Source organism: Athene noctua, chromosome 3 (assembly GCF_965140245.1).
Source record: "Athene noctua chromosome 3, bAthNoc1.hap1.1, whole genome shotgun sequence".
NCBI classification, from domain to species: Eukaryota; Metazoa; Chordata; class Aves; order Strigiformes; family Strigidae; genus Athene; species Athene noctua.
In genome coordinates, this window is record NC_134039.1 from 25,721,322 (window position 1) to 25,747,730 (window position 26,409).

At 39.3% G+C, this 26,409-nt stretch overlaps 1 protein-coding gene across 4 annotated transcripts in view; it reads right to left on the reverse strand.

Moving 5' to 3' along the window:
- The window catches only part of ITPR2 (inositol 1,4,5-trisphosphate receptor type 2), a 287,303-nt gene that overhangs the window by 170,662 nt on the left and 90,232 nt on the right, over positions 1-26,409 (reverse strand). For all 4 annotated transcript variants that reach the window (XM_074902357.1, XM_074902358.1, XM_074902356.1 and 1 more), the window contains exons 20-26: positions 26,084-26,228; positions 24,982-25,132; positions 10,294-10,487; positions 5,982-6,114; positions 5,027-5,084; positions 3,339-3,504; positions 1,220-1,393 (exon numbers count right to left, since the gene is read on the reverse strand). In XM_074902357.1, the coding sequence (XP_074758458.1) occupies positions 1,220-1,393; positions 3,339-3,504; positions 5,027-5,084; positions 5,982-6,114; positions 10,294-10,487; positions 24,982-25,132; positions 26,084-26,228 (1,021 nt within the window). The remainder of the gene's footprint in view (positions 1-1,219; positions 1,394-3,338; positions 3,505-5,026; positions 5,085-5,981; positions 6,115-10,293; positions 10,488-24,981; positions 25,133-26,083; positions 26,229-26,409) is intronic.

A 26,409-nucleotide genomic window follows, 5' to 3' on the forward strand; every position in this document is an offset into this window, starting at 1 on the left:
CACACTGTAGATTATGACCAGCACTTCACCTCTTATATCTGACAAGATCTTAGAGAGTATTCACAATCTAAAGTAGTTTTGCCAAGTAAAAACATTTCCTGACTGTTAAAGAATAATTTAACAGTAGGGAAAAAATTAATGGACAAGATTCTGAGCTATTGTAACCTGGCACAGTTCTCATGGAATTACCACCAGGTGAGGTGATCTAACCAGTTGTACAGATTATTATACTTATTACTGTTCTGATACAGTACTCTTCCAGATCTGCCAGAGATAATATTGTGAATCTACTGAAGCACAGCTAATCCATACGGATACACAGATGCCTCCTGGGGCAAAAAAACCACTGAAAATATCCAATTTAGAGGTACTTTTCTTTCAAGCACATTGTTCTGTCCCCTCTTCCTGCAGTTTCTTTGCTATTTGGGCTATCCATAGGAATAAAAAGGATCTATTTACACTTTAAAAATGTTTTATAGCTTAAAAACCTTGTAAATATCCTGCTGCAATTCTGTATCCTGTTTCCCCCTTACCTTTTCCATTCATTAAATACATAAAGGAACATTTTTCCTACCAGAGCTATGCTCGAGAAAAGAACGCAGGAAATCCCACATACTTAAGCTCATAAAGTCCAGATTCGTCCCCAGTTCTGACACCACTAAATTCAATTAAGTTATATCAGAGAAAGAGCAGGACCACTGTCCCAAGAAATAAGGATTCTCAAATCACAGTATATCTCATCTCAAGAGTGTAGTATGACAAGGGTCAAAACAAAAAAAAGTTCATCTGCAAAATCTCAGTATTAGGTCAGTCTTATTTTTGGTGGAGAGTGGAATTACTCATGATGTTTGAAACTCTGGGTCCTCTCCCCTAGTTGCAGGAACAGATACTGTTTACTCCTTTCTTCCAGCAGCTCAACACAGCTGCCAACACGTGATCCCTAGATTACTTCTTTGGCCACAGAGTGATGTCATACACTGTGGCTTGCTCACTACCCAGAAAGGAAGGCAGCTCTGTGATATAAGAACGCAGTTGCTGAAAGCAATGAGAGAGAATATTAAACACATTGATAAAAGAGGTTTTATTTCCTATTCTGTCTATTCCTAAAGCTCAGCCAGAATCCTGCACAGTCTCGCTTTGCTGTTTGATTAACAGACAATTTGCAGTTGTTCATTAATCAATATTTAAACAATTCTAACAGCAAAGGCTTTAAACTCACCTCTACTGGCTCTTCTCCTCCTTTGGTTTGATTGTCAACCACCTCTCCACTCTCATAATTGCTGCTCTTTTCAACCCACAATTCTGATTTTTCTACAGTCAGACGTAGCTGATCAAGATCAGCCTTGATTTGCTTGTAGTTATCAACATCTTGATTAGACACAAGCAACTGAACCTGGAAATACAGAAAATTGTAAAGCTATTATAGCAGTATCACCAGCACTTATGCCTGGGTAATTCGCTTGACGATTTCCATTCTAAGCCGCCCCTCTTTCCAGGTGCTTTGTGTAACCTTACCTATGAAATTGAAACATGACACACACATGCTTTTTAGCCCCCATTCATCAAAAACCTCTAACAGAGCTGGAGACTGTAGCTGCCCAAAACAGGATAGTTAAAACATTGACAACATTCTCTAGCCTTCTTTAATACACTACAAAACATTTTCAGCACAAGCATGGATTTATAAGCTCTTGAGTTCTATGCAGAGTTAGCTCTGATGCACTGATTATGATCCTCAGGGTATTAAAACAATACAATTACATGGTATTAAAACAATACAGTTAGAAATAGCAGTTCTTCACAAGAAAAGAAAAAGGAAAAAAAAAGGATGACATGACAAGGAATCAGGACATCCAAAGAAAAGTCAGAATGGACAGCAACTTTAATGATCAAACTACATCACCATAAACAAATACTGAAAAATAACATATTTTAACATGGTTAGACCATCTTAGAAAAACTTGTTGGAATATACTCACAAACTGACTTTCAGGTTCATGTAATTTCCCATCATCTGAGTGGATGCCTCTTACTAAGATTAATCTCACTTTTTCTTTTTTTGTACTGCTCTGATTATCTGGATTTTTTTCACTGTTATTTGCAGTCCTTGATTTAGCATGACCTACACATTTTCTTTCTTTGTAATGCTCTTTGCTCTACCAATATTATTAATGAAGATAATATTTTAAAAAAATAACAATCTTTACAGTAAATCAACATGCACTATTAAGAAATCACACATGTAAAAGATTAAGGTAACATGGCAGACAAGAATACCAATATAGACAATCTTTTTTAAAAAAAAATCAGTACATGCAGGCAAATACTCACTATTTTGTAATATAAAATTTTCATCATCTTCTATCTTAGCTTGGTAAAACCTTGTTATTTAACAGAATTTATGAATGCTGTTCATCCACAGACATTCATATTCCATGTTTTTTACCGTCTTTTTTCCATCCTTTATGAAAACATGTTAATCTGTTCAATCCTTTTTACCTGGAAATAACAGCCATTTATGCAACTAACCAGCATGGCCTAATGTTAACAATCTGGTGGGAAGCCATAATGCAAAAACATTAAATAAAACCTTTCCAGGTCTTTATCATCAAATTGTTTTTAAACAAGAGAGACCTCCACATCTTACATTGAGACAACATGCTATCAAACTCTGAAATAAGCATCAGATGGTCTTATCAAAATATATTATATAGGGTTACATAACAGAATGTCTCTGTCATGCAGCCCCATGACATCCAATCTCCCCATCCTAATCCACTGATACATGGAACCTGCACATGCACCATTATCAAGTAGAAAAAATAAAAGCTGAAGACAGGCTTGGATCTATTACTCTCTTCCTGTTCTTTGGGCATATCTGTATCATGCAATGGAGCACAATGCAAAGACACCTGCATTAGAACTAGAAACACCACAGGAATAACAAGAGAGCTTTATACCCAGCCTAAGTAGACCTGAATACAGGAATGCTTTATTGCTGACACCGGTACACTGCTTGAAGAACATGAGCTACTAACTCTGTCTCTGAGGGATCACTGCATTATGTCATGCTGTGAGATGTGTCCCAGCTGTCACCATGGACCTACATTTTCAGTAATGGATTCAATGCCAGAAATAACTATTTCTGGGTGTACAACTATAACATACACTAGCACATATGGTAAACTCTAACACAAAAAAAAAGATCTCTGCTGAATTTGGACCTCTAAGGATATAACACTGTCATGCTACAAACAGCAATTTAGGTAAGTAAAGCAGGCTTTGGAAAGACTTTCCCCTCAGTCAGTTTCCTGAAATAACACTATGCCCATCCATACCTGTTTAAATGCTTGCAGAACTTCTGCTCTCTGGCTGAAGTGCTTAAATAGCAGGTGCAGAGCACCTGAGAGCAAAGGAGGGTAGTCGTGCATGATGAGGTGAATGAGGACCCGTAAAAAAGTTCTGCCCCCTTCATCATCAAGCTGAACAGCGTTCTTCTCCTTTCTGCAATAAAAATGGGGAGAAAAAGGACCAAAAAAAGTAAAATAAATAAGAAAAAATAAAAACTTTTGACATAAATATGCCTGTACACACAACCCTCAATTGACAGAGCTCTTAAAAACAAATCAAATACACTGCAGGATGGAACTATAAACACCACTTCAACATATTTTATAAGGACTTTAATCCTACAGTTACATGCTGTTGCAGCAATCTTCTGCAGAATGGACACTATGGAATGAAAATATGTGTCAAATATTGTGATTAAAATCCATATTGCAAAAATATTCATTTATGTCTTGTGTCAAGCTCATTCCCAGTACAAATTAATTGAAGTAAACAGCAGTTCATCAGAGATTAATTTGGCCCTTTTAACTCCTTCCCTTTTCATCTTCTATTAAAATTTAATTTAAGAAAAAATAGGCTCAAAAGTAGTAAAAATTGCCAAAAGCATCATATTTCTGGAATCACATTCATAATCTGGAATGGCAGAAAGCAGAGTTATACTTAACATATCAAAGCAGAAATAATGTTTCCAAGAAACCATTCAGTCTATGTTTACTTTAAAGATGCAGATGCCATCCCATGTTTTACATTATGGGAGTTCAGGGAGAGGACAGGATGCATTGCTTGTGCTGGTAAAGACTGAGAATGCATAAGGGACTGAAAGGGGAAAGACCAGATTGCCCATTCTGCAGATCCTTCTCCCTAGGTCCAAGACATACTTGAAAGTCTATGGCCTTGTCTAAATGGAATTCATTTTTACTGGTATAACTATAATTATACCCATAAAATTCAACCAATACAGTGATAAGGGTAATAACTCTCCAGAATGGATATTTTATGTTCTTTTTTTTCTTTTGTTTACACCATAGCTGAAATCACTTCCAAAACTCTGCAAGTATAACTTGTATCTACAGGCCTCTGGTGGTCCAGATGATCATGGCAAGTGGTCCACAGTTGATTTGAGGAATCATAAGAAAGAGATTATTGTTGACATAACTTTCTAAGTAAGTTCAAACACCAGGTGCAATGACAACAGGTCATGTGGTCTATGAGAAATACTGAAAGTCAACAGTAACCTACTGATCCAAGAAATCTGGGGCTACAGCCATAAGATACACCAGAAAAAGGTCTTTATTTAAAAGCACCCATGTGAGGCATTATAAGGTAAATAAGTAATTAGTGTGGTTTAGTCCAATACACCTGTATACCGTTCCCCAGCTGCCTTTGGGAATATGACAAAAACTTTCTACCAACTCTCTTGCAACTAAGAGGGTGGTCATTTTGAAGCCCACAGCTATCCGTACCAGCCGGGCTGTGTGCTTGTTTGAAATCTATGTCTTTTCTGGCACTTTTCTATCTATGTATTGGTTATGCAATAAGAAGCAGCCAAAGGAAGGGGTATGAAAATCACCAAATAAACTGAAATTGTCCATAAGAAATATCAGTGTGAAAAAACATATATATATATATATATATAGAGAGAGAGAGAGAGAGAGAGGTAAAACTTCAGAGAACATACCTGCCCGCAAACATGGTTTCAGCCTGAGCTGCAATTTCATCTATGTCAGGAAAAATTGCTGGAAAAAGTCAAAATTAAAATAAAAAATAAAAAGCCAGTGATCACTGTTTAATCTGCACAGCAAAATGAGCTCTGTTGCTCTTTAAAGTAGATGTTTACCAAGTAAAGGTCTAACTACATGTTCCTCAACTAGGTAAAATTCACTATCTGCAAGGGCAGTATGGAAGAAACAGGACATGGGGCAGAGTTAAATTGTGTATTACAGTTATTGAGAAAGAGCCAAATCGTAGTCATGAACTAGAGTCCCATGGTGCTAGGTGCTGTACAAACCACTACCCATGACCCACAAATGACACAGAATACAAAACTTTAACATTTTCTGTTGCATGAGCCAATCTCCACAAAACAGACACATGAACTTTAGAATATTTATCATAAACCAAATCATTTACCACACTGTCATTTTGCTTTGGAACAGCTTTAATATACCTTACTATTTAAGACTTTAGTATTCCTTAGCTGCTCCTCTATTATACAGCACCTCCAATTAAAGCAATTCCCCCCTACTTGCAGGTGGTCACAAAGACAAGCAGTCAGGCTTTTGAGCACTTCTGTGTGCACAGGAATGCTTCCTGGAAAGGCACTCCATTCCCATACCACATTCACCTCACTTAAATCTGTCCTCATGCAACTCTAATAATTTTTTTCATGATATACCCTCTACTACATTTGTCATTGCAGTGTTTTGGGAAGAGTACACATAAGAGAATAAATTGTCAACATGGAAAAAAGGAATTTTTTTTTTAAAGGAGGACAGGCCAACAAATATCTTATTTCTCATTTTTCCACAAGCTTTCAACTTTAACAGCATGCATCTTTCTGACATAGTTAAGTTCATTGTTTGCAGTAGTCTACACAGACTTATTTTACATTGCAATACAAGAGCAGTATTTACCTGAGGCAATCCCTGGTGTGTCAGGTGGGGATGTTGTAGAGCTATCAACATTTTCATTGTTTTCCCCAAACTCTCTCTTATAGATAGACAGCATGTAGGATATCCTATAGTCCAGTCTAACACTGAGAATAAACTACAAGAAAAGAAGTTTTAAATAAGAATTTTCTTCTGCCATTTGGTAACATGGGTTAGGATTTTTCTGTGGTGGAATGTACAGTGATACATGATTATTTTAAGTAAATTAAGTAAATTATTTTAAGTAATTATGTCCACAAGGAAAAAAGAATCCAGTACATTCATCAGTTTTCTGTGATTTCTTTCTTCACTCCAACCACTCTGGCAGATATTGCCCTATTGACTGCTGAATACTAAGAAGCAGACTGGATTTGTCCAGGGGCTCCAGCATGCTGACTTGTCCTCATGGCCTGTGTGCCAGATTGGTACATTCGAATCCATGTTGAAACCAATTATTTAATATTTCAGCTGGACTTCCAATGTCCCATGAAGATAAGTGGAGTGGGGCTCAGAGTAAAGATGACAGGCTCAAGGCTCACCCTCTCAGATGCCCAACAGCAAAGGGCAGCAGTGCTGCTGTAACTCCTGGCTCCCATGAAGTGAAGCACAAGCCTGGTGGTGTCTTTTGTTACATTGCTAATGATCAGCTGAGGATGCGAGGAGCAAATAGCATTTCCTTCATGAGCTGCTAGCAGTGTTGCCAGCATGTTGCATTAAAAAAAAAAAAAAAAAAAAAAAAAAAAAAAGCTTGGCTTTGGAAGCTACCACTGTAATTGTAGTGGAGATCTCCCTCACTCAATGCTCTGCTTTCTTCTACTTGTTGGTTCCTTTTGTTCCTCAGCTGTGAAATTTGAAACTCATATGGGAAAAATCCTGATTCAGAGCCGGAAGTGCTGCTTTTATATTGGAAAGGTGAGAAAAATAACTAGACTGGAAACATTAGTCCTAATTTAAGGACTGACACATATACAGCCCATACTTCAACAACTGACTGCCCACCACAGAATTACAGAATTACAGTCTACGTTGGAAAAGATCTTGAAGATCATCTAGTCCAACCATCAACTCAACACTGACAGTTCCCAACTACACCATATCCCTCAGTGCTATGTTGACCCAACTCTTAAAAGCCTCCAGGGATGGGGACTCCACCACTGCCCTGGGCAGCCCATTCCAACACCTAACAACCCCTTCTGTAAAGAAATGCTTCCTAATATCCAGTAAACCTTCCCTGGTGCAACTTGAGGCCATTCCCTCTTGTCTTGTCGCTTGTTACTTGGTTAAAGAGAATCATCCCCAGCTCTCTGCAACCTCCTTTCAGGTAGCTGTAGAGGGCGATGAGGTCTCCCCTCAGCCTCCTCTTCTCCAGACTAAACACCCCCAGTTCCCTCAGCCGCTTCCCGTACGACCTGTGCTCCAGACCCTGCACCAGCTTCGTTGCCCTTCTCTGGACACACTCAAGTAATTCAATGTCCTTTTTGGAGTGAGGGGCCCAAAACTGAACACAGGAATCGAGGGGCGGCCTCACCAGTGCTGAGTACAGGGGTAAGATCCCTTCCCTGTCCCTGCTGGCCACGCTATTGCTGACACAAGCCAGGATGCCGTTGACCTTCTTGGCCACCTGGGCACACTGCTGGCTCATATTCAGTTGGCTGTCAATCAACACCCCCAGGTCCCTCTCTGACTGGCAGCTCTCCAGCCACACCTCCCCAAGCCTGTAGCACTGCTGGCGGTTGTTGTGGCCCAAGTGCAGCCCCCGGCATTTGGCCTTATTGAAACTCCTCCAGTTGGCCTCAGCCCATGGCTCCAGCCTGTCCAGGTCTCTCTGCAGAGCCTCCCTACCCTCGAGCAGATCAACACTCCCACCCAACTGGGTGTCATCTGCAAACTGACTGGGGGTGCACTCGATCCCCTCGTCTAGATCAACAATAAAGATGTTAAACAGGAGTGGCCCCAAAACTGAGCCCTGGGGGACACCTCTCGTGACCGGCCTCCAACTGGATTTAACTCCATTCACCACAACTCTCTGGGCCCGGCCATCCAGACAATTTTTTACCAAGCAAAGCGTGTGCCCATCCAAGCCACGAGCAGCCAGTTTTGCTAGCAGAACGCTGTGGGAAATGGTGTCAAAGGCCTTACTAAAGTCAAGGTAGACAACATCTACAGCCTTTCCCTCATCCAATAAGCAGGTCACCCTGTTGTAGAAGGAAATCAGGTTTGTCAGGCAGGACCTGCCTTTCATAAACCCATGCTGACTGGGCCTGAGCATCTGGTTGTCCCTCATGTGTTGTGTGATGGTACTCAGGATGAGCTGCTCCATCAGCTTCCCGGGCACCAAAGTCAAGCTGACAGGCCTGAAATCTGAATCAGCTGTGTGTCAGTGTTTCCCATACTTATGTTCCTTGCCCACAGTAAATGCAAGCATACAATGAAACAGGTTTAAGATCATTTTACATATTTTACAATCAGTGGGGGTGAAAGCACGTATGCTAAATTACCAAGACTCAGGTGACAGGTGATGCTTAGCAAATGACGGCAACCTGTTTCTTTGATCTCTAACTAAAGTCAGAAAAGCTTCTCAGACCCAGAATACTGTAATAGGATTTCACTAGGACTATGCCAAATAAAGCAAATAAAATGATAGTTTAAGAAAGAATATATTTTTTTAAAAAAATCTTTGAACAAAAAAGAAAAAATGCAGGTTTATTTTGGTTCCATGATTAAGTTACCCTATAATTGTAAAAGCAAGATTTTTAAAAAATAAAGATTTCCCAAGTCCATGCATAGTCAACTAAGTCTATCAGGCCATCTGTTTAATTCTGGCTGATGGCAGAAGTAAAAAATGCCTTTACTTAAAGGAATAAGAGGATATTCTGAGAATTAAATTATTCTAAACAAATTTCTTAGAACAGAATAGTTTTAATCACCATTGTACTAGCTATGCATGATAATACAATAAATCTAAAATATTTGTACTCTCCTTTTAGGGTAATAGCAAAGTAATGAAAGGTAAAGTGATTTAAATCAATCTTCCTTCATTGCATATTAAATGAAACTGAATTATTTTGTACTTCTTGTGAACTAAAATCATATATGTGCACATTTACTGTGATTCACCCAACATATGACAATTTGCTAATTTGCAGTAATTTGACCACGTGATTAAACCGTAACTAACAAACGACAGATTAAGTAACAAATTAGGATTAAATGCTCTCCAATCCCGGGTGCTCCTCTTGCACTGGATATGCTGTAAAAAAGGAAAGAATGAGACAAAATGTGATTCTCTTGCCTGTAATCAGCCAGGGAATGCACAGGACAAGGTTAATGTCCTGGAATCATCCTCCTAGGCATCAACCAGTATAGCAAGATAGTATGGAGAGAAACTCAGTCAAAAAACAAATGAAAATGAGAAGCAATACACATGAATGGTATTATTTTGGTGATACAACTTCATAACACTATCATTCGCCGTCAGCCTTAAGGAGCTCTGGAACCGAAGTATGCAGTATTGAGGATAGTCTAACAATTGATAGACTTTCAGATGACAAGTAATTAATGTAATTAAGTAATTTTTAAGTAGTCAGAACAAATGGAATCCTTCAAAAATGACACTGGTACACACAGATCCACAGAGTTTATAGAAAACATCAAAATATTCTTTCAGTAAATAACTATTGCAGAAACTGGGATCTGATATACAGAACAAATATGTGTCACTTCACTTACTAATAAGACAAACTGAAAATTATATCTCAGGAGGCATGCTGGTGTCATATAGCTTGTCAATTCAGCTGGGAGAAAAATCACAGCAGCTCACAGATTATTCTCAATTTAACAGTGGAAACCTGAAACAGACTTCAAAAGTGCATGGTCTTGCATGACTTCAGTGGGTCTATGTCCAATTCTGCCCTTCATCAAACTAGTGTAACAGAAGAGTTAAATACTAAAGTCAAGCAAGCTACCCCAGTCTACAATGTGTTAATGAGACTGGAAAAAGACATACTGTCTTCAGAAAACATTAGTGAGGAAGATTAAAGGACATGCTCTGCATTTTCACAGTTATAGGTATGGAGTTTCTGCAGCATCTAGTTCCTTCAAAAGTAAAGTAGGTGTATCAGAGTGAGGACCGCAACTGGACAGTTGTTCACACAGAGTAGTATTCTTCCCCACACCGAAGTATTATTTTTACAATGAACAGTGAATAGTAAGAATGTAAGGTGACAGAACTTGCCACTATGAGAATAAGTAAAGAACTGTGAAATGACTGCTATGTAACCGCATCAACCATTATTACCTGCAAAATTTCAATGATTTTCAGTTTGGTGTCCATTACAATCACATCTTCACTGTCTGAGGTGCTGGCTTGCTTGCTTGGGTGAATGCTTGGCTGTACATCAGGGGCACTGATGGGAAATATAGATCCTCTGCTCAGCACCATTTGGGTCATCATCTCTCCAACACCATGGATGGTTCTCATAACATTGTTTCCTATGAATTAAACAAAAACACGTATATATTTGTCAAGAGTAAGTCTTACTTGCAAAGGTAGGTATCACACATACCATGTCATAAAACCCCTTTACAGTCTTAACAAGCATATTGAAAAACAAGTCTTAAATTCCTGATCAAAACTCAGGAGAAGGAATTCATTCAAATTACCCAATGGTTCAGGGGCAAATTTTCTACACTGATTTTCCAAGAGACCATTTCTTACAGGTCAACAGATGGAAAAGATGCCAAAAAATTTCCACAGCCCTGTTAATGTGTTCAAGAAATCATAAGAAAGTAGAACAAACTAAATCTTAGTAGTTCACATAATCCATTCCTTTGTCTGAAGGCATATTATCTACATCTAAGACCATTTTTGAAAGAGGTTTCTTTCTTCAAGCTGTTTTTAAGAATATTTAAGCATTGCCTATCACACATCATACAGCATCCCTGGGCAAGCAATTCCAGTACTTGATTATGTTTATCGTTAGAAAACTTCTGTTGGTATTCCATTTATATCACCTGTTGCTGCAATTTATGACCTTGCTTTGTAAACACATGGAGGAGTTCATTTTCCACACCCGCTCCCACTGATGTCTTTGCCATGATGACTGGACATCATCATATGTGCTTGACAGCAAAGTTACTTTTGGCACTGCAGAAACTGGAAGGAGACTATCCAAGTATCTTATACATCATGCTAAGAGAGTAAAGATTTGAGGATGTGCAAGTCTGATCAATCTCTGCCTTTCATATCTGGGGGAAAAAATAATTTTACACTCATGTGGCAAAAAAATTTATTCAGTCTAGTTGCAGTGGTACCTATCACTGATGCCAGTTCAGCAAAATCTACCAAGAAATGCCATCTGCTCCCATAGATTATACCCGTCTTTCTTTATAGTGAATTTTTATATGAAAAGCATCTCAGTGACTCAATTACTATCTTCTTCCAAAGGTGGGGAGAAGAAAGAACGAGAGTATCATGCTACCTGACTACCTGAATTAGTTTCCTTTCTTGCAAAGGACAGATCTGCATGAATGGAGGAAGGGAAGGGAATGATAGCATCTCTTCACAGAAAAAGTGCCAAGACCTAGACTACACCAAAGGCAAACAAAAGAATGGAGGAAATGTAGCTTTGTTGAGGTAAGCCTGAATAGTTCTTGTATGTCTTTTAGTACACTTTAATCACCATGCAACTGACAAGTTTTACTCACACTGAAGAGACCCTCTTCTGAGATAACCTGCTGCAAAAAGCCAAAGCTATATTTTATTTTGTTTGCAATATCCTCCTCTTATGCCTTTTCTTCAATCCACAGAGCTCAAGTACTGCAAGCAGGGAAAGAGGATGCCTTCAGCCTTGACTTTAAAAGGAAAACGCACAAAGAATATGCTTTTTCAAAGTGAATGAGGCAGATTAGTGTCACATTTGAGGTCCCATTCAACATCTAGTCAGGTGTGCAATTACTCTGAACTGGTCTTTTGAAAATAATACTTCAAGTCCCTACAAAGGTGGAAAAAAATGTCTTTCTGACTTTGCACGATGTTAGGGAAAAAAAGCTGGAGGTCCAACTAAGGACTATCCTCCTATTAGACAGGCACAGAAAGTTCTCCGAAATTCTTACACCAGCATAAAGCGAATGAAATAATTCCAAATACCCTTCTTCTTGCAAATTAAACTGGTGCATTTTCCTTTCAAATCAAATAAAACAGCTGGGGAATAACATAGTATGGATCTTTCTCTTTCACTTCCCCTCCCCACCCCCTTTCTCCCAGTGTGCTGAACATTTATTTACACTGACCAACATTCGGTACACCCATGTAAAGCTAGGTTACTAAGTGGAAGGCCTTCTTAAAGCAGCTTCAGTTAAACTAACTTTTTGCGTCTTCTTCATCTTCAAACTGTGAAAAAAATTACCTCATTCATATCATCCTGTCCTTAATTCTGACTGATAAGCCCACAAACAAGACCTACAGGCTGTGCAGCTGCTTCATGGCCTGTAATAACCCTGCCTTACATCTCAGTTGAGAAGTCCTCATCCTCCCTCTCACAACATGTTTTCAGAATCCCTTTCGCTCATTTGTACAGAGGTTGATATAAATAGAGGCACTCCTATTTGGAAAGCTCAGGAATTGTCTATAAAACAACTTGAGTCAATGAGGTTACCAGCTGATTATTAAACCACTTCAGCCTAAGACAAGTCCAGATATTCTTCTCAAAAACTAGATACCCTGCAGCTTGTTCAAAATAAGGCAGAAGAACTCCACTTTATCTTGAAAAGTTCTTGCCCACCCTTCAAGAATGAAGTCCACTTGGTGTAAAGTTAACAAAAAAGGTAGCACCTTTTAGACAAGGAGTCAGACAATGTCTCGAGTGGACCTCATGTTCTTGGAGAAAGAAAGCTGGGATTTTGCCTAGAGGATACACCTTGCTTATTTCTCAGCTATCACTGGGGTGCTTCACAGGCACTACAGGGGATGGGATTCAACTCCCTCTCTGACCAAGGAATTAGTAACTCTCTGCATTTCAGGACCACCTCCATAGAGGAGACTACTTTCTCCACCTTTTAAAAGGACAATGAGAGGTCTGATATAATAAAGACTGGGAGGCACTCAGCTAATGTGATGACAGAGCCTATAAAAGCATCTAGGAAATAAAAAGAAATTATATAACTGCTGTCCTCTCCCCTTACCCACAGATCAGCAGTAGTAAAGGATGGTACAAAACAGTGAGTAGTAGCTATGAAGCTGCTTCCCAACAGCATCAGTAACAATGACTGACCCTCTATCCACAACATTCCTTTACTATTGACCTTCATGTGACTGATCTAAAGAGCTGGAGGCATGAAAGCAAAGGAGGATTACAATGATACTTATTATGCTATTTCATATTGTATTACATTAATGCATAGGAAAGGATTTTAGTGAGAGAAAAGTCTACTTATTCCAGTTTGGTATTTACAGCTGAAATGAGTAGTGACCTTTTTTTTTTTTTTTTTTGTTTGGGTAAACCCATCTCAGAAAACTTCTTCGCTAACTGCCTGATGCTGACTATTATTTTCAATTAACTCAGAGAAGGCTTGGGAAGAATGGTCCCAGCGTGAAAAAAACACAGCAACTGGAACAATTCAGCATTCTTTTTAGGAAAGATATTTTAACAACTATGTTTTGTAGGGTGCTGATGAAATGTAACCATCTCTCCGAAGTAGACAGGAGTCAAACAGCACATATACATGTCAATGAGGCAGCTGACTGCATCTCAACACTGGGAGGAACTGCTCTATCCTTTGGAAGAAACCATGAGGATTACTCATGTACATAAAAAGTGGGCAGTAGCTTATCTTCCAAAAGATCCGCCAGTAATCAGCATTCATGGTGTTCAGTGTTATCTGTCCAGCCTTGGAAGTCTAGACCATATTAAGCAGGGTTTTAAATCTGTCACTCACAAACATCAGCGGCCAGCAGCAGTCTTGCTAGTGAATTGTTTCTTCTTACTATGCTCTTGGCTTTAATAGTTATCTCAGCTGGAAAGGGTATGAGTCTCTGAGGTAAGGCATGCAGAAAGGTTATTGCAGCTTAAAAAGTGACTGACTGCATGTCAGCTAAGCCTGCAACAATCCAAGACAAAATACACAGGCTCAAAAAAAGAGATTTAAGTTCTTAGTACATATGCACACAATGACTAAAATAATGGAGCTCTGATCTTAGTTACAGCTCCAAAGTGCTTCCTGACTACCAATGCCCAAGAAAAAATTAACTTAATGCCTCAGGTAGTTGGCTGAGCTAAATCAGGAGACCTAGAAAGTAGATGTGAACCCTGATTACTTTTGTGTGCACTTTGCTAGAGACAAGTGAAGAGAAGCCTGAGCTGTGCTTTCATATAGTACTGCCACCCTTAACCTGATGACCTCCATCATTTGTTGTCTTCTTTGAGGTCAAACTATTAGCATTTATATATGGCTGAGAAGTGTAGCAGGGAGAAAACGGTCACCGCAATGTTGTAAGGTGCTATTTGGTGCAGCCAACCACTTCTCTCACCAGCAAACCACTGCAAAAGTACTTGGAACTGTGACTGGCCAACAGAGGAAAAGAATGCAAGGCAATCTCCATGAATCTTCTTCCATTTTTCCAACTTTCCCTTCCTCATCCCAATTTTCTGCTCCTCCTTCTGCCAAGACAAGTCAGACGCGAAGAACCTTCCATAAGCAGTGGACCCATTAGAAATGCCTCTTGCTGAATGAACGGTCTCAAGAGATTAGCCAATGGAAGAGTGAAATCACTGTATGCACAAGTGGTAATTTAAATGAGTAGCAGATTGACAGGCACTGAAAGAAGAGTAAAGAAGAGAATGTTTGTTTTGAAAAGACAACTGTGCATCTCCTTTTTATTATGATGATCACAACTTCCTAATGAATATCAGTTTCTGTCCCAAAACTGTAGCACATAAGCTCATACAATTTGGCATGATTGACAACACAGCAACCTCTCTGAGAAGACAACTTTTGAGAGGAGTTAATTATGGGGAAAAAAATAACCACCACCCAAGTAATCAAAAAAGTGGGTAAATTGACACTTCATTTTCTACATAAACATATTTTCTTGCTAAGTCATTTACTGGTTGCAAAAGTTCTAAAAGCAGAACATAAAAGTAAACAACAATCTACTGTGTAATGCAGTTTGGGTGGTAAGTAACAAAATTCCATATTCAGAAAGACAGACAACTGTCAAAGACAGCTGGCAAATTCATGCCTTTTCTTCAAATTGTTCCTAGCCAAGCACTATGCAGCGTCCTCAGTTTGCTCTCCAGTACCCACAGCAATTTAGGTATTTCACAAACAGTGCACAGAACTGCGCAGCAGCTGAATGTGAAGGCACAATGGACAGCTTCAAAGGCTGGCAGATACCCTTACAGTGAGTAGCCCTCTACTCCATGGCTATCTCTGACACCTGGAAACTGACTTGCAGCCTTGTTTATTTAAAAATTAACTATACCCACCTGATCTGGTCCCTAGCTGGCACAGGACAGTCTGCTCTTACTAAGATTATTGTTCAGTCTTCCTCAACACAGATATAGGAAAGATGGATGTCTAGGACGCAATATTCAAAACTGCTCAGTCAGTTTTAGCTCCAAACAGTTCTCCACAGTGCTCATTTCCCTGCTCAGAAATGTAAAAAGTGCCTATATTTTCAAAAGGATTTTAACACCCAGCAGCTCTCATTAAGGACTGGAGAAGCTGCATGCTCAATGTTTCTGGAAACTAAGTACCTAAATAGCTGACATATGATGGGTTCTTCAATAAATCTGGTACTTAATGATCAGAAAACACAAATGTACATGCATCCACTGCTTCAACAACTTCATTATCCTGTCCATAAAAGCCCAATACATTCTTCAATCCTACTTATGGGGGGACTCAACAACAAAGACACACAAATCAAAGGTTTTGCAAAAATGTGTCATTTCTTGCATTGTCTCTGTAATTAATGAAGTTATAGAGATAACCCTCTGTGTCATCAAATGTAAACATGCTTTTGACTAGGACACCTGATGCTTCAACTTCTTCCAAACAACTCCTAGAAAACACTTCCCTTCCAATGCAGCAGGGCACAAGCCAGACATCACATGCTACCAACATACTTAGCCCCTCCCTGCCATGCCAACCTCTTTCACCAAGCCCTTCAGGCCTCCTTCCCCATTCACAATCCAGTGAAGTTCCAAAACCTTCTCAGTCCTCCTCAGCCATTGTAATTTTTCCCATGAAATTAACTTTTACCAACTGTCACCCTGGTGAAGCAAAACTGAATTTTGCCAGTGTGCTGAGGAAACTTTAGGCTGGTTTCCAAGCTCACTGCCACATTACGAGATATCTGGCATGTTGCTGAAAGTCCAAAACTTTTACCATCAAAGTCAGTTTTCAGCAAAGCATACCTTGACTCAACCCATGCCTCAGTGTAGGTGCATTCAACCAGGTTTTAAGACAGTACTTACAACAGCAAGTGACTTTCTTGATGACTGCTGAAACAGGAGCCTTGACTCCAAACAGCCTTGACTTTGTGGATTTCGGTGAGACCTACACTATGGCTCCACCCTAAGCTTCTTAAAGTTTCAGTGCCATCTTAAAGCATGCAACACTGCCAATCCTTGAGGATCCTCTGACAGGGAACCCTATACACAGCAATGTCTAGTTACCAAGGGCTAAATTAAAAACCCCATGGCAGCTCTAGCTCTACATTTCTTTGCCTTTGTTGATTTGTCTACATTCAATTTAATTTTCTGTGTGAAAAGTTATAGCCATTTTTAAGACATACAATAACAACACTTCAGTATTTAAAGGAACACATTTTATTTCAAACCCTTTAGAGCTATATATTATTTGCCAGAAGCATTAACCCTTACAGCTCTGTTTGTGAAAGAGGTATTAATTTTTACAGGTTTTCTACAGAATTTGCTCATAAAGACTGCAGAACCTACCATAAACAGGCCAAGAATCACACTTTATTTCTTCATTAAACCATTCTTCATCACTCAATAACTAGCTGACCTCAGTTAAGCCTCACAGAAAACCTAATACATGACTTTAAGGGCAGAAGGTGAGATCACCTCTACGTTTTATACAGCCCTCAGAATTAATGAGGCAAAACAAACAAAAAACCCACAAAATGCAATGCACATACATTTGCTACCCACTGCCCTGAGTCAATCTGGCCATCCCAGCCTCCACTTACCTACAGTATATCCACAAACCCTCCCTTATGGCATACAAATTCACTGCTACCTAGCCATGGTGAAACTCCCCCAGACCTCACCTTGTCTTGTCATTCTGCGGGTTCTGATGATGTTGCCTGTCCTCAGAACCACAAAGCAGTGTCAAAAAATACAGCTTTCATGTCATGGACATCAGACAAAGGAAAAAACACATACACCAGCATGCTGGCCTTGAAGGTAAAAAGCATGATAGGAATCAAACCTTCTAGACAAGTTACGTCTATGAAACAGATATCGATTCCTAGGTAAGGAGGAAAGAAAAATGGTCCATGCCAGGGAATTAAACTTTCAGACTGGCTTCCCCTTTGGTTGGACATTCTTCACTGAACAACAGTTGCTTCATTACAGACATCTATGACTAACACAGCTAACTTTCCTAAGGGCTAAATCTTTTTTCTCATGTAAACCTTTTTTTTTTTTTTTTCCCCCGAACCTGCTGGCATAAATTATTGCTTCAGTCTGCCAGGCAGCCACTGCCTCATTAGCTCTGCTAATCAAAGTATGCCTCAAGAAGATATTTCAAATTGTTAACTAGACAAAAGAGCAGTTAACAGACATGGATGCAAGGCTGAGAAAAAATACAGTAATTTCTAATAATCCTGGATGAAATATAGTCCTTCTTGGTCACATAGGACCCACACGAACAACAGAAATGGCAGGTCCAACCTTGTTTTCAGCCCTGTTCTAGTAGTGGTCTCACTAGTGCTTCTAAGAATCTCTACTCTACTGGAAGAAAATGCTACTTATCTTGCTCAGTTGAAGCTGAGGGGCTAAGCAGACTGCCAAGATTTATCAAAGGGACAGAAGACTAAATGAGAGTCCCCTGACACACTGATATACAAGCATGCCTTTGCAGAGAAATGGTAGCCCACCAGTGCTGAAGTCTTCAGGAGAAAGCAAGGGCTTCCCCATTCTGACCCCATGCCAGGGTCGAATCCTTTGGGGTACATCACAACAAAGCAGCAAAGTTTGAAGTATGACACACAGGTCAGACTTTTCATTACACATTTCAGAGAAATGTTCTACAATCTCAGGACACCTATGGACAGAACTTCAGTCCCTTTGGTTTGCAGGAGGGATATGCTACCAAGCTAAAGACCCAGACATAAAGTGAAGGAGCTGGGATATCTGGCTACCAGTTTGAATAGGTAAAAGGAGGCATCTGTTGAGCCAGTCACGAGCAACACATTTCATGTGAGAATCACAGAGGCAGGAGCAACTGAAGTTTATTATAAGTAGGTTTTAAACCCTGTTTTTCAGAAAGACTGAGCATAGCCTTCCTTTGTGGAACTAAATTGAAAAACTCTAACTGATGTCAGTGGACACTGACTCAGAAAATTGTAGCCATTGATGTAGAGATCCTGAGGGAAAGACATGCTCTGCAGATAACCCCAGTTTGTACCACTGAGGCTTTTTTCAAATTGATGCCCAGTACCATGAAATGCATCCCAAGATATATGTAGCTTAAACTCAAGGATGTATTTCCTTGCATGTCATTATTCCCATTCCCAAACAATGTTAACTAAATAGCACTGAGCTACATGGCAAATGTGTAGCTTGCCTGCTAATACTACCATGATGTTTCATCTTTCAGAACCTGACATATGCTGTAGGTGCATGGTTTGACTAAAATCAGCTATTTGAAAGATCAAATCACACCTAGAGAAAGATATGCATTTTAATTCACAGAGAATAAATAACCAGTATTGGACAAGGCAGATTGGCTCCTGACTCTGGAATTATACAGCACGGTGCACTTATTAGGAAAGCAATGACTTTACTTTTTATTTAAAACTGCAAGAGATTATAATGTTCTCGAAAGGTGTTAGAATGACAGCACTATTAAATGAAGTCCTCACTTTCTCCTTAAGTAAAAAAATGCTGCTTTAGAATGCAGGTAGAGTATTTTGTAAGCCCCATTTTTTTAGAATCTGAAAGGGGAAAAAAGAATTTCTGTTCTTCAGAAGCTTCAAATAACCTCAAAAAATGATTCAAAGTTAAGACACTCTGACTGAAAAAAAATAAGTTGGCTGCAACATTTTCAAGTAAATTAACTTTCAGGATGCAAGCTAGGTAAGAAGCATTTCCAAAAATATACATATTTTCTTTTTCCAGGGTCCTATCTCACAAGTGTTTCTAGCCAACCTTCCCCAATCTGTTTTCATCAAATAAGGTCACACTTGAAAACTACATGTACACTAATTTAATTCTGGTTAAAGTAACTACAGTGGCATTAAAATCAAGCTTTTTAAAGGAAGTAAGGCATAATGTTAACAATAATGTAAGGATCTTTTCAGAATCTTTGCAGAACCAAAATAGAGAAATTCACACACAACATCAAGGACTACCTTAGCCATCAAGATGACTCAAAATTTAAGCAAAGGATGGAAAAGGACATCTTGAGGTAAAAGGTTAATTAAGTCTTCATGCAACTTCCACCTAAGCCTAAGAATACATCCCATCTTGCAGATTTGCTTCAACAGCTCAACACTTGTCATATATACTTCCTTACTTAGCAAGTAGTTTTACTGAAATAAGTGGGTCTATTTAAGAAATAAATATTAAACAGGGAAGAAGACTCCAGATTGCTGGCTGTAAATCTGGTTGTTTCAATTCTGAGGTGCATAACTCCAGGCAGGCTTCCCACAACCAAGACACACCTCATTCTTCCACCCATCATTAATATATTTCTACGCATTCCCAAAATTATGACTACAGTTTTCACAATGTGGAGCAGTGGCCAGACCAGCAAAGAGCCAAGCTCACCAATTCCCTACAACTTCACATTATAGGAGTCGGATAATGCAAGCTTTTGTTGCTACTGACCTGGAACAAATCAATGTCAACAATGGAAAAGCAGTATACCCTATGTGTCCCAAAATTCATTCAGCACTGAGATTACTATAGAAATCAAAACTAAAATGCAGGACCTAGCACGCAAAATAAATAGACCCTACCCAAAATTCTTAACCTTTATAGAGCTGGACCTTGGATCTACTAGAGCTGCAGAATAGGAATTACGTGACTCTTCCATTTGGTCAAACTTCTTCTCAAGTCACTTGTCCTAGAACCTGAAAATCTACTGCATTTCAGAACAGGCATAATTATTGACAAAATATTGCTGTTAAATATCCATTTAATATTAACTGATGAAAATTTACAATAAGATAGTGATGAAAATTAAAATATACAGAGACCAAGCTGGTTTTCAGTAGCACTTTCCTACATTAGTTAGAGGATCAAGCCCCTAATGCTTGATAAAATTTAAACACATTTGTTTATACCATTAAACCATTAGTCCCACCCATCATGGCTGGCTTTCATTGTTTGTCAAACTGGGTTTTAGAGTTACACTTCAAAGCTCTAAGCTCAGAGTACAAAATACATGCTCTTACTGAATTAAAGCTAATGCCTAGACATTTGTGATCACTGACTGGATGGATTAAAAAAACCCCTCAACTTTTATAATCTCCACATGACAAAATCACAACAGATATAATCTTACCTTTTCTGTTTTGTTTTTTTTTTGGTTTTTTTTTTTTTTAGAAAAAGAACATCAATGTAATGAGTTTTGCAACTCAGGGAAGCTAACTTTCCTTAAGAAAGAAGCTGTATAAACCTGTACATCCCTAGACCTATAATGTCTTGGAGGAAAACATCTACCTGCAGTAGTCTGCATTCAAAGGAATGATATGAATGTTGCAAGTATTGGACCTGCCAGAGAGGATGCTGTGTAGCAAGACCCTTGTCTGCAGAGTCTGGAGAGATATGGAAGAGCAGAATATGACCTCCTCTAAAGGCAGGAAGAAGTCACCCTCACTCCTAACTGACTGGAGAGAGGGCTCCCATCATCCTGAATGAGGGCATGGAACAATCCATCTCTCTGTATTTTATGGAAGTTATGAGTAGGAAAACACTTTCTGAAAAGATCAACAGACCATCCTGATTTTAGAAAATGTCAACACATTTTCAAAAACCACAAAAAACCAGGGTGAGTTACTTTCTATTGTAATCCTTTTTACTTAATAGCCTAAGAGACTGGTATTGTAAGTTAAAAGGGACAATAAAAAGCCAAGACAGGTAACTGATAAAACAACTAACGTTCTCAGCAACTCAGTTTTATAACACAAAGAGAGAATATCTGTGTAAAAGGGGGAGGGGAACCTTTGATATACAATCTTATAAGTACTAAAAAATTGAAAAACAATATATACCTACAGCTTTGCCTGGTGAACAACCCTTACTGTCAGAATGAGGGGGGATCTAGTGAAATTCCCGAGAACAATTTCTCTCTTGGCCTGTTCGTTCCTCAGGATCCCTAATGGATCTTGAACAAGGTGGATCCAGACTCCACAGGACCTAGGTAACATCAGTACTTTTGGGGTCAAACTTGTTTGGGTAGAATTGACTACACAAGATGCAAAGCACTGTAGAATCAGAGCCCTGGCCTTTCCCCTTCTCCTAGAAGATAAAGAAAGTACACGAACATCATTAAGACACATAATCATGCCATACACAGGCCCATTCTGGCAACCCTAATACAGCAAGGTTTCCCTGGTCAAACACAGACTCAAACACAGACTCAAGCCCAGTCTCAAATCAGGACTCACTTATCCTTAGCATCACCTACACTCCAACACATGCAGAGGCACAGAAGTTTCGGACCATCACCACCACTTAGACAGAAAACAAGCACTTTATGCACCTTACTGTGAGCTCAAGCAGAAGTTCATTAAGTCTGAAAAGACTGGACACAGAAGCAGCCAACTACACTACAGCACAAGCCAGTAAATCCCCTGAGCTCAGCTCTTTCGACCTCAGTGTGGACACATCGCACCTCAGCTACAGCTAAGTGATACCTGGCAAGGCAGAGAGCACACAAGCAGATCAAGGGTTCTGTGTGTTTAGGGCCTCACTCAAAACTTCTCATTACCTTGCAGAAAAGACATAATCAGGATGTGAGTGCAAGACAACCACAGGGCTGGTTTCAAAGGACTGCTACTTGACAAAAGTTTTTATTTAAAAAAACAGGAAGGAAAGTAAAAAAAGATTGAAGCCAAATACCCAGCTGGCACAAACTCTCACAGCCCCAGGAATCAGAGTAATTTATGCGAGCCAAACTCCTGCCCTTATGGTCCGATTCATTCCTCAGCAGCAGGCTTCCACATGCAACAAAGATAGGCAGAAGTTACAAACAGCTGACATTTCAGCCACAGCAGTTTTCTCCAGAATATCAGCAACGACAGTACCTTGTGCTTTATTCTTGAGCTACCTCTCTAATCTTAATCTGCAACTAAAATTAATGCTGACTGGGTTTTGTGTGTTTTTTCTTAACAAAAAGTACTCCCCCGTTTCGTCGAAGTAGTATGTTTTTCAGACATGAAATAGCTTCTTCGGGCATAAAGTTCTATGAGCTCTGTGCTCAAAAATAGTGAATAGGAGTTACAAAACTGCTTAAACTGCTTCTAAATTATGCATCCTTGTGATATATGTATGCATCTTCACACCCTAATGCTGCCCATGGGTAAGTAAGTATGCACCTCCAGAGAAAGAAAGAGGAATGCTAAAATGCTGGGGCATAGCAGTTAAACATTCAGGATCATTCTGTCTCAACTGCAAAGTGAATGCAGTTTATGTGTTTTATGACCGGTCAATCAGAAAAGAAGAGGGAGGCTGAAGACAAGATATGACCATCCAAAGATGGGCATCCTTTTGTCAAAAGACTGTAGAAGGCCTCTGCAGCAAGTCTTACAGCTATTTCAAGATAAGAACACCCATCTCTCTGCAGTAAAATTTCAAGGCCTGTTTTTAAGCCTAGACAACACAGCAAATATCTCTAACTCTGATCCCCCTTAAGATGTCAGACATGACTGACAACAGTCAGAGCTAGAAAAAACCCTCTCTAAAGAAATGGGATTTCTAGCCATATAGTTAACAGGAAAAGGCGAAAAAAAACCCAAAATCAGCTCACAGATCATTCCCAAAAGAACATCAGTGTATTGTCACATCCTGACCTGAACTGGTCCAGTGTTTAAAAGAGAAACATCCATGAAGACAATTACAGTCAAGAAAGAAATTTAAAGAAAGAGTGTAAAGGCCGAAGCTAATCTAAGACACACAAAAAATCCCACCTTTGTTCTGTGCCTTTTTTGCCGAAAGAATGTGAGACAAAACCACATGTGTGACAAAGGTTTAGGCTACTGAGCTTCCATTTGCATGGTAGATACATTTTCAGCATTCCTTCACACTCATTTATTTCAGAGTAAATTCATTAATTTGCATGGAATTTCTCTGGAAATTAGTGTAACTGTGAGCAGGTCTGTTTGCACTCCTATATAGCCTGAAAGGAAACCCTTCAACAGAAATAAAAACGGATTAAGGATGAGACATAATTTTATGGGTAATGAAGGTGAGTAAAAACACCAAATGAGATGTATAATCAGGATTAAAGACTTGTGCAGAGAGAGAACTAAATGGAAGAACCACATGTATGTTCCATCTTGTCAATACACACACATTGTATGTGGAGTCAAACTGTGTCCAGAGCCATTTAAGAAGAGAGTTTGCAGTACAGTATTTCATGGACAAAAAAGGGAAACATAATTCCAAATGTCTGAACATACAGTCTTTTTCTAGTGCTCTAGAGGGAGTGCAGCCAGCGATAGCATGCCTTAGTGTGCACAGCATTGCAGGAAAGACTTTCACAGGCTTTCAGTAAAGTGTACCAGCAGTGATGGAGAGATCAAGAGAACCAAGCATAAGACTTCTTGACTCAGACATGACAATGTTAGTTCACACTTCTCCAGTGTGTGTGAACCTCAAAGAAGAAAGAAGTTATGAAGGATGGCACACTCACACACAGGGCATCAGCAGGAGTGACTAAGTAAAATGATGATTAGCAAAACTCAAGGCTGGGAAAAGGCCTTCCAGAGAAAATACAAAATAATAGTTGTTTCAAACAAGACAGCTCATCCTTTTTGATGCTGTGGGCCAGCTGGCAGTGCAATGACACTCACACCACCCACATATTAAAATAGAATTTGCCATCAGTCAGTTTCCTGAACCTTCAGCCCACATCTCACAGACTGTCACATCTCTCTTCCACACACGCAGGAAAACTAAACTGTAAGTTTCAGAACCTTCCTGGCATGCTCATTTTTCAACTCAGTTTTAAGTCACGGTAGGAAAGGCAGTGGGACATGCAATATTGACCTGGGGTTGTCAGACAGCCACTCTGGGTTAAGAAAAGGAATATTCTAAACTGACAAACACATGCAGAGGATAGCCTCATCTGGACTTCCATCTGTTGCTTCTGCAGCTGTGGGACCAGTAACATTATTCTCCCTTGAAGTGAAGTGCTAAGATGACTAATAAACACTTGGGCCACATATGAGCCATCATAATCACTGTGCCTAGGCAAACACTACCTGCACTTGCTTGGGATGTTCACCACAAGGGACACTGAGGCTTGGATCTATATTTGAAAGTTCAGTTCTAAACAAGCAAAAGAACAGCAGCACAACACAGTAACCACAAGTCATGAAGGTTGCAGCTCTGTTCAGAAAGGTTCATTTATAGCTAACCATTTTAAAGTATTTGCAGTAAGTTCCTGTAGGTGGGTTTATGTGTGAATAAGGAACTTTGAAAGATCGATAAGACATTCCATAAATTATTTTGAACCTAAATAATGAATTGCACACTGGAATAACAGTCTTTGCTGCTTCTCTCACCTCCATCCTGAAACTTGCTCAACCTTTCGAAGTATGATGATACAGGAACTTGAACAATATCTAGAATTGCCAGCAGTGTCCGGGTCAGTCTGAGAAGCTCACTAAAACTATAAAAGCCAAAGTATATGAGGTTTCGAGCCAGATGTACCACCTATGAGAAAAAGAAATTAAAAGTGAAGGAAGTATTGTCAACCTTTGTGGTATTCAGCTGTGCAATACAGTGCATTTCACACAGCAGCTTTCACAGAGCTTCAGATCTAGAGTGCATTCCAATTAGTACAAGTCTTTCCACTGATTTAAACAGGCTGTGGAGTAAGGCCAGTGACATTAAATGCTTTTCAGAGACAGACAAAACAATTGTTCAGTCAAACGACAACCAAGAGCAAAATCAACATGAGATTTAGGAAGGCTTGAAATAATACAATTCATCTGGGAAAATACATAAGATCAAGAAGAATGACTCCAGGAAATTGTTTAAATAGGCAGCAGCTGTGGGGAAGATGGAAGTCAGAAGAAGAGTAAGATGATTGTGGTAAGTTTGAACAGAGGTGATTTCAGACGACCAGAGGCAGAAGTGACAAAGCTTGGGAAGTAGATTGGAGGAAGAACTAAAAAAGCTGTAAGCATTTCCCCTTTATTCAGTGTTATTTGAATCTAGAAGACTTAGGCCTATCTAAAGTTTCTGTCAGGAATTTCAACCAATATTTAAAACACGGGATTAGGTCATTTAGAATATTTCCTTCAGTGTCATATCTTACACAGAGAATAGTACTTATATTGAAGAATCTCTGCATGCTAATTCACTAACGTGGAAAGAAAGGGCACATGGCCATTCGCCCACACACATACCCCTCCTCCTGCCACTGAAATGCAACCATCTCAGAAGAAGGAAGGAAAACTACAGCTGTTTGACAGCAGACAGTAATATTATTTTTTGCAGTAACGGTCATCACCAAGAACACTGGAATTCAGAACTGGTGCTTCTTTAGGACATTTATACCAACAGTTATTCTGCAACTACCTTTATTTTGAAAGAACTGATTTCAACTTGTCTGAAATGAGGAGGAACACTATAAGTAGGATGCAGATAGCTGAGAAGTACCTCAAATGTAAGTTTATTTTTTTCTTTGTCTCCAAAAGGAAAGGGCTGATTTACAACTTCTTTCAAGTATTCTTCTACAAATTCCATAGTTAGTGCAAACTTCCTCTTCATTTCATTCCTTGAAGAGTCTGTGAAAGAATCATACCTACAATGCAAGGCACAGAAGGAAGGAGAATTAAACCACTCTAATATAAGATCATCTCTCACTAAAGGAAAAACAAACCAATCACTATGGTATGAAAATAGTCAGCTCTCTGTAAGGAGAAGGGGTAGAAGCCAGCTGATTCTTCACAGATACACAAAGAGGATACACAAACCTTCCCTCC